An 8,860-nucleotide genomic window follows, 5' to 3' on the forward strand; every position below is an offset into this window, starting at 1 on the left:
GGAATTGGTTGGATTGGTTGGAATAGTTTGGAACTGGTTGGATTGGATGGAACTGGTTGGAATTGGTTAGAACTGGTTGGATTGGTTGGAATTGATTGGATTGGTTGGAATTGTTTGGAACTTGTTGGATTGGTTGGAACTAGCTGGAATTGGTTAAAACTGGTTGGATTGGTTGTAATTGGTTGGAACTGATTGGATTGGTTGGAACTGGTTGGAGTGTCAGAGAAGTGGAAGAATGTTCTTCTCACTGCATCTTGTCAGGTGACACAGTTTCGATCTGCCCCATTACGGATGATGTTCACTTTGATCACTTGATTAAGGTGGTGTCAGGCTTCTACACTGTGAAATTGTTCCTCTTCCCTTTGTAATTAATACGTTTTGTGGGGAGCTACCTTGAAACTATATAAATTAAAAGACCATGACAATTACCACTCATTCTTAGTACAGGTGTGTTAAGGTCTTTGTCCCTTTAAAAGGGCTGGAAACATGTAACATCCGCAAATCCTTTATTAAAGATCCATCTTTCAAGGAAATCATGCTTCCATACTTTTTTGTTTCAAAGGATAAAAAAGGACAAAAAACAGAAAAGCCTTCTTCTTGATGCCTTAAATGAGGTAAGAGAGCTGGACTGATGTCATCCTGGGCCCATAACTATGGTCCTGAGGAAAGCGACAGAGGATTCAGAAGAACCCCCACCCCCAGCCTCTCTCTCATAATAGTCAGTCTCAGAGGCTCAGCTGTCAGCCAGTGGCAACTCTCCGCAGTGCACCCCTGTCGTGGAGGGAGCCACATCAGCAGTGGGGCCAGGACTCTGTGGGCAGTGGAAGAATCTCACTCGGAGGAGCAGGGCGGGAGCAGAACAGAACGGGAAATAGCTGGACTTCACCAAGCCCTACATTGTAGGGAATGAATGGGGAATGTGTGGCAATTGTGTGTGTGTGAGGATTGGCCCTCAGCTAACATCCGTTGCCAATCTTCCTTTTTGCTTAAGGAAGATTGTCACTGAGCTAATATCTGTGGCAATCTTCCTCTATTTTATGTGGGATGCCACCACGGCATGGCTTGATGAGCAGTGTGTAGGTCCATGCCTGGGATCCAAACATGTGAACCCTGGGCCGCTGAAGCAGAGCCCAGGAACTCAACTACTAGCTACCGGGCCAGCCCCTCTGGCACTTTCAACCAGGCTGTCTCTTGATGTCCTGCGATTTCCATCTCAGTCACAAAAGGAATCCTAAATAGTCTTACCCAGAGAGAGGACAGAGTTCCTGGCTTGGCAGACCCTTGAGCACTGCTTTTAAGGAGCTGACCTGGTGGAGAGGCAGTGCCCACACGGACGCCTCCAGGCACACCACTGCCTCCTCCCTCAGCAAATGGGAGCACTTACTTTGAGTACCGCATTGAACTCAGGGCTCTGGGGAATATACATTTAAAAAAAATTGCTAAAAAATGTTATTACCCCCAAAGGAGATTTGGGCATAGACACACAAAAAGATAATCATATGGGGCAAAAATCTTAGAGCCACCACAGACAGCATTCAGACCATCCTAGAAGTGTCTAAAGGAGTCTCTTGCCACAACTCTGCAGGTTATGTAACATCCCTCCTGTTTTCATAAAGGGTGTGGAGGGTCCGAGAGGTTGAAGAACTCGTTCACACGGCAGTAAGTGGTAGGACCGGGTCCTTAGGATTTATTTACAGACAGAATATAGACACATGAAGTTTCATAACTCTGGACTGCTAGAACATCAATGCTTGTCTACGATGGACAAGCTATAGCCCAGAGAGTTTACATGATGTATACAAAGTCCCAGAGTTGGCTGAGAGAAGAGTCAAGAACTACATAAGGTCTTCTGACTTCCAATTCAAAGCTCTTCCCTCCCCCGCCAACCCCCTCCCAGTAAACGCAATCCTTAGACAGACATTGCTTTCTCCCTTTTTTAAATCACTAGTGTTTTGAAATTCACATGCAAATTCCTGGTGCCACGAGAACAATGAAAGGAATCAGGTGGCTCAGGACTGCTGCTGCTCTCTAGTCTCCAGGCGGTGCCTGTAGCCTGGCATTTATCCTGATGGGCCAAGTTGACTAGGAGACGTTTTAAGGTTTGCTTTAAAATGTACCCATATTACAGATCATCAGATGATCTCCTGATGACGAAGCCCTCCCTCCCAGTTCCAGCTACGCCTGCATGTTTACCATCACTGTAGAATCACCCACTAATTATTGTCCAGGACCAAGAAAAAAAGAACAGAGACACTGGCTTACGGATTCACTTGTCCCAGGCGCAAAGTAAGTAAGGCACTCCATATAACGAATGTGCAGCACATAAAATATCAAAATCTACTTTGAATAAGCGAATGATTGATGACAGCAGTGGTAGGAGAACTGGATCTCTGGAGAGCACTCAGCTACAGACGTGTGCCCAGACTCAAAAGAACCTATATCAGATTCCCACAGCAAGTGGCAATTGTATTTCAACAAAAAAGTCACATCGAATTATATTGATTCATATTTTCTCGGTTTTGTAGTTTTATTTTCTTTTAACGCATGTTTGGGTTTTACCATTACATAAGTACTCTAACCATAAAGAGCTTACACCCAATTTTATGTTTGTTTATATTTAAGTGCACAAAAAATTTGTCATCACTAGGGGTCCAAGATAAGTTTTTTTCCTTTAAGACGGAAGGTACCATATTCAAGTTTGAGAACACTGGCTGTAATAGACTGCTGGCAAACAATATCACTTTCATACTGCACTTCCCGACAATATCACTTTCATACTGCACTTCCCGCTCCACACCATCCTGCTCGTCCCCAACCCCAACCAAGTGCAGGAAGCAAGCGCCCCTAGAGGCTTACCTGCAAGGCAATTTCCTTCTTCTTGCTGCCCATGGCTCTGCAAAGAAGACAGAAGCACTGTTACCGCGGGCTCAGGCCGTTCCCCGGCCGCAGCCTCGAGGCAAACCGCTGCGTGGATCAGCAAGCCAAGAGCTTCCTCTAGACAAAGCCCCTCGTCCCTTTAAGGTGCTTATAAGTGGCAGAAAATAAACGCACAGGTGGAAAACGAACACCCCACGAGGGAGGCCGAGCCTGCAGCCCGGGGGCTTGCGGCTCGGGGGGCGGGTTTTCTGCAGATTTGCGAAGCCCCTTCCTCGCCCCAGAGCCAGCCAAGGGACGCGCGCAGAGGCCCGAGTGGGGGCTCCAGGCGACGCAGCCCGGCAGGCATCGGAGCGCCCGCCGAGGAATTAGGGTGGAAAAAGGCCACAGAACCCTGCTATCCCTACTGTTCCAATGTATTCCTGGGAAGCTGAACCACCGTGAACGATCTCTCGACAGGTACACGGACCTCAACGCGCTGTGAGAGTTTCCAACCGAGTCTGCAGTGACCTAGCCACGGTCGTCATGGCAACACAGGGCCGCACCAAATTGGCCAGGTGATAAACAAACGTACACGTAAGCCACGCCCACTCTAGACAAGGCAATAAGGCAGGAGGGAGTCCCGCCCCTTAAGTCAGAATTGGACGGTAGGAACGCTCTCATTGGCTGAAGCGTTTGTCAGTGTCTGGGGGATTTGGACCCAGCAAGCAAAGACCCGGTGCATCCATGTACTATGCAGCTGCATCCCGGAATCCCTGAGCCTCTCCTGCACCGCCGGGCTGGCCTGCACCTTTTCTACCGTTACTTAATGCATGTCGAGCAGCGGTAGGTGCAGGTTTTGAGGGATCTGAAGCGTTCTCTTTAAGATAAAGAATACAAAATTCACATTCAAAATTTAGAGATGAAAGTCAAGTGGAACAAATATAAAACACTTACAAACATGGTATGAATAGTCTACACCAATTAAAAGACAGAGATTGTCAGTGGATTAAAAAATAAGGCCCAACTGTGTGTTCTCCACAAGACCTCCACTTTAAATATAAAGACGCAGATAATTTAAAAGAGGCGGAGAAAGCTATGCCATGCTAACACTAACCCCAAAAAAAGCTAGAGTAGTTATATTAATTTCAGGCAGAGCAGACTTCAGAACAAGGAGATTCCTCAGGGATAAAGAGAGGGCATCACATAAAGCTAAAGGGGCAGTTCTCCAGGAAGGCATGACAATAATTATGTTATTAGTATTAATTAATTAATTAATACTAATATGTATTCACCTAGGAACATCAAAATACATGAGGCTAGAACTGCAAGAAAAAATAGATAAACCACTATTATAATTGAAGACTTCAACACAACTTTTTTAGTAGTGAATAGATCCAGCAGGCAGATAATGAGCAAGCATATAGTTAAACTGAACGACAACATCAACCTAATTGACATTGATACAATACTTCATCCAACGGCAGTAGAATACAGATTCTTCTCAAGTTCACATGAAACATTCACCAAGATAGACCACATTCCAGGTCTTAAACACACCTTAACAAATTTAAAAGAATAGAAATCATAGAGTATGTTCTCAGACCACAATGGAATTAAACTAGAAATCAATAACAGCTGATGAAAGAACTTGAAAGGATTTAAATAAATGGAGACATATTCTATGTCTGTGGAGAGGAAGAATCGATATTGTTAAGATGTCACTTCTTCCCAGTGTGATCTACAGATTAAACATAATGCCAAGCAAAATCCCAGCAAGCTATTTTGTGAATATCAACAACCTGATTCTAGAGTTTATATGAAAAGGTAACAGGCCGAGAATAGCCAATACGATACTGACGAAAAAGAACAACGTTGGAGAGCTGACACTATTGGACTTCAGAATTTACTATAAAGCTGCTATAAGCAAAACAGCATGGTTTTATATTTAAAGAATAGATATATAGATCAATGGAACAGACTAGAGAGTCCAGAAATAGACCTAGACAAATGTACAAAACTAATGTTTGACAGAGGGGCAAAGGAAAGTTAATGGAGAAAGGATAGTCTTTTCAAAAAATGATGCTGGAATAATTGGACATCCTTTTGCAAAAACATGACTCTGATCACAGATCTTACACTTTTCACAAAAATTAACTCAACGTGGATCATAAATGTAAATGTAAAACGCAAGACTATAAAACTTCTAAAAGGAAACATAAGAGAAAATCCAGGTGATCTTGGATTTGGCACTGACTTTTTAGACACAGCACCACAAGCATGATCCATGAAAGAAAAAATTTGTAGGTCAGACTTTATTAAAATTAAAAACTTGTGCTTTGCAAAAGACTGTTATGAGAATGCGAAGACAAGCCATAGACTGTGAGAAACTATTTCCAAAAGACATATCTGATAAAGGACTTTTATCCAAAATATACAAAACTCACAATAAGAAGACAGACAACACAATTAAAAATGGGCCAAAGATCAGAAGAAATACCTCACCAAAGAAGATACAGAGATGGAAAGTAAGCAAATGAAAGAGATGCTCTTCCTCGTTTGTCGTTAGGGAATTACAAATTAGAACAATAAGATACTTCTCACGCCTTTTAGAACGGCTAAAATAAAAAAAACCCTGAGAATGCTAAATGCTGATGAAGGTCCAAGCAACAGATGCTCTCATTTATTGCTAGCGGGAAGGCAAAATGATACAGCCATTTTGGAAGACAGTCTGGCAGTTTTTTACAAAGCTAAGTACAGTCGTACCATATGATCCAGCAATTGTGTTCCTACATATTTACCTAACTAATTTGAAAACTTATGTGTGCACAAAAGCCTGCATATAAATGTTTACAGCAGCTTTATTCATACTCACCAGAAATTGGAAGCAACCAAGATGTCCTTCAATAGGTGAATGAATAATCAAACTGTGACACCTCTATACAGGGGCGTCTGTAAGACACAGCATTGCAAACTGGGTCTGCAAGATGCGAGTGACGTTTGTTGCCACAGGGTGGTGGTTGCTCAAGCTCTTGACTGGTTGGAAATTGCCCTTAAAATTTGTTCCCAAAATAAAATTCAAATCAGATACTAAACTCCTCCTGCCAGCACAATAGAGGTTGCCTTTTTATTCTTTTGGAAAGGGTTAGATTTCTTACCACTTGATCTCTACTAAAAAATGTGGTCATATCTTTGCCAGGCTGAACCTCAGAAACAAATTTAGGGGAAGCATGTGTCCCGGTTTGCCTGAGATATCTCCACTTTACATCTGTTGTCTCATGCAATTATTAATGGCAACACTTTTACTTTCAAAAGTGAACAGTTTGGACAAAATGGAACCTAATCAGTTTTCCCCCAAATGGATCACTTTGGGTCACTCCAGCTTTTTACATCTTGATTTAATGAAATTTCCATCTTTCACATATTTTATGATATGGGTCAGTGATTCGATTGCTTTGCCCAAAGTCAGATGTCTTTTTCACAGACATCTATTTTAATTAGATCAGCCCTGAGGGAGGTGCTTTTTTGTTCGCTTGTTTTGCTTTGTTTAATGCCAAAACTTCTAACTTTAATGGTAACTGCTGTGTTTTGGAGTCTGAAAGATTGGAAAAACAAAAAACCTTATTCTTTCTCCTGCAAGTCATGTCATTGCCACAAGGTGGTGGTTTGCTCAAGGGAAACCTTCCTGTGATCCGAATTGGACACCAGGAGCATTTTCTTTATGAAAACACTTCAAAACTGGGCTGTGACTGTAAAACAAGAAAGGACCTACTCGCTTTACGAGCAAATCGCAAACCAAAGTGGGCTGTTGTTTCCCCAGCTACCTTCCAGTTTCTCATGTTGGATGGTAAGAATGTGTGCATACAGCTCTGCCTAGGCTGACGCCTCTCTGCTTCCAGATAGCCTGTTTTCTTTTTCCACAAGTAACGGCATGTCCCTACTGTGACCTGCTGTGAGGAAGGCAGCTGGAGTCACAGAACTGGGAGCTTTTGAATCTGTCAGGCTTGAGTTGGGTCCTGGACCTACTGCCTCCGACCTGTGTGAGCTTCTTACCTGGGTGAGCTCCTTCAACTTCCTCAGCGTCAGTTTCCTCCTCTTTGAAATGGGCAGTATAATACCCACCTTTCAGGAATGCTGTGGAAAGAGACAGTGTCTTTTAAAGTTTCTTGACAGGAAAGCCATTGTTGTTGTTGTTGTTGTTAAGGTATCAGGCTCTCTTTTCAGAGTAGAGGGTCATTGCTGGGAGGCCCCATCCCAAAGGTCACAATGGCCACCCCATCCCGCGCAGCCAGGTGGCGCCAGTTGGCTAGCTTCCCTCAGTCAGGGTGGAAGCGAGGAGTGTTGCTTCTGGGCCCAAGTGGTGAAGTATCAGACGTGGCCTCCTCCACCCTCTGCCCCCAGCTGCCAGCCTGAGGTGACTCTGATGGCTTTAATGACCAGACATTTTAAAATTTTGATGAAATTTGATTTATCAACTTTTTGGTCTATTTTACTGTTTTCTTTGCCCTGCCTAAGAAATCTTTTCCTAAGGAAACTTTACCTACCCCCAGGTCATGAAGATATTCCCCTTATGTTCTTCCAGGGATTTTAAAGTAGTTAGAAGAGGAATTATTTTTTAAAATTATAATGAAAGAAATTATTAAAATTTACATTTAGGCCTCTCATGCATCTCAAATTCATTTTTAACTGAAATTTTTATTGAGATATTATAGATTCATACAGTTGTAAGACTAACACGGAGATATCCTTTGTGAGTCTTGCCCAGTTTCCCCCAATGGTAACATTTTATAAAACTGTAGTATAATATGACAACCAGGACATTGACATTGGTACAATTCAGCCATCAGAGTCAGATTTCCCCAGTGTTTGTTGTACCCGTGTGTGTGCATTAAATTCTATAAAGTTTTCTCACTTGCATAGGTTCATGCATGCACCACCGTAGTCAAGATCCTGAACACAGGGATCATTACTGTTGTCCTTTATCACCACACCTACCTCTCTCTTGCATATCTCTCCTCTGATCCCTAACTTCTGGCAACCACTATTCTGTCCTTCATTTCTAAAATTTTGTCGTTAAAAAATAACATATAAATCATCTCATACAGCATGCAGCCTTTTGGTGCTGGCTTTTCTTCACTCAGCACCATTCCCTGGAGATTCATCTAAGTCGTTGCATGTATCAATGTCTTGTTCCTTTTTACTGCTGCGTATTCCACAATGTGAGTGTACCACAGTTCGGTTCACATTAATTTTTGTGTGAGATGTGAGCTAGGAATCAAGGTTCATTTTTTTTCTCCATAGGGATTTCTGGTTGTGTAAGCACCATTTGTTCAGACTTTTCTTTACTCCATTGGATTGCTTTGGCACCTTTGTCAAATTTCAACTGGTTATAAATGTGAATTTCTTTCAGGACTCTCTAGGCTATTCCACTGATCTATTTGTCTATTCTTATAAAGCGCTTCACTGTCTTGTTTTCTGTAGTTGTGTAGTGTTATGGACTGAATGTTTGTGTCCCCTCAGAATTCATATGTTGACACCCTAATCCTAATGTGATGGTATTTGGAGGTAGGGCCTTAATGTGATTATGAGGGTGAAGCCCTCGCGAATGGGATTAGAGCCTTTATAAGAAGAGGCCAGAGAGCCAGCTGCCTTTCTTTCTGCCGTGTGAAGACAGAAGGGGCAGTCAGTTGTCTGGCACCCGGAAGAGGGCCTTCACCAGAACCCAACCATGCCGGCCCCGTGATCGCTGACTCCAGCCTCCAGAACAGTGAGAAATAAATTTCTGTGGTTAAGTCACGCCATTTATGGTATTTTATTATAACAACCTGAGCGGACTAAGACATATAATAAGTCTTAAAATCAGGTCATCTAAGTCCTCAACTTTCTTTTTCTTTTTTTAATTTTTTAATTTTTTTTAAAGATTGGCACCTGAGCTAACATCTCTTGCCAATCTTCTTCCTTTTTTTTTTCCTTCTTCTCCCCAAATCCCCCCTGTCCATAGCGGTAT

General features: G+C 42.7%; 1 protein-coding gene across 32 annotated transcripts in view; it reads right to left on the reverse strand.

Annotated features, from left to right (window-relative positions):
• Positions 1-7,074, reverse strand: part of NME9 (NME/NM23 family member 9) — a 30,691-nt gene extending 23,617 nt beyond the window's left edge. For 13 of the 32 annotated variants that reach the window (XR_011427041.1, XR_011427040.1, XR_011427039.1 and 10 more), the window contains exons 1-2: positions 3,344-3,477; positions 2,857-2,893 (exon numbers count right to left, since the gene is read on the reverse strand). Coding sequence is in view for 21 of the 32 variants with exons in the window: in XM_070238213.1 (XP_070094314.1) it covers positions 2,857-2,889 (33 nt within the window). In the remaining 11 variants the exon portion in view is untranslated. Of the gene's footprint in view, positions 1-2,856; positions 2,894-3,051; positions 3,478-6,906 lie in introns of those variants that run through there. The other 19 variants (XM_070238225.1, XM_023621003.2, XM_070238222.1 and 16 more) reach the window with 12 other exon arrangements.
• Positions 7,075-8,860: the final 1,786 nt, after the last annotated feature.

This window comes from Equus caballus, chromosome 16 (assembly GCF_041296265.1).
Source record: "Equus caballus isolate H_3958 breed thoroughbred chromosome 16, TB-T2T, whole genome shotgun sequence".
In the NCBI taxonomy this organism is placed as follows: Eukaryota; Metazoa; Chordata; class Mammalia; order Perissodactyla; family Equidae; genus Equus; species Equus caballus.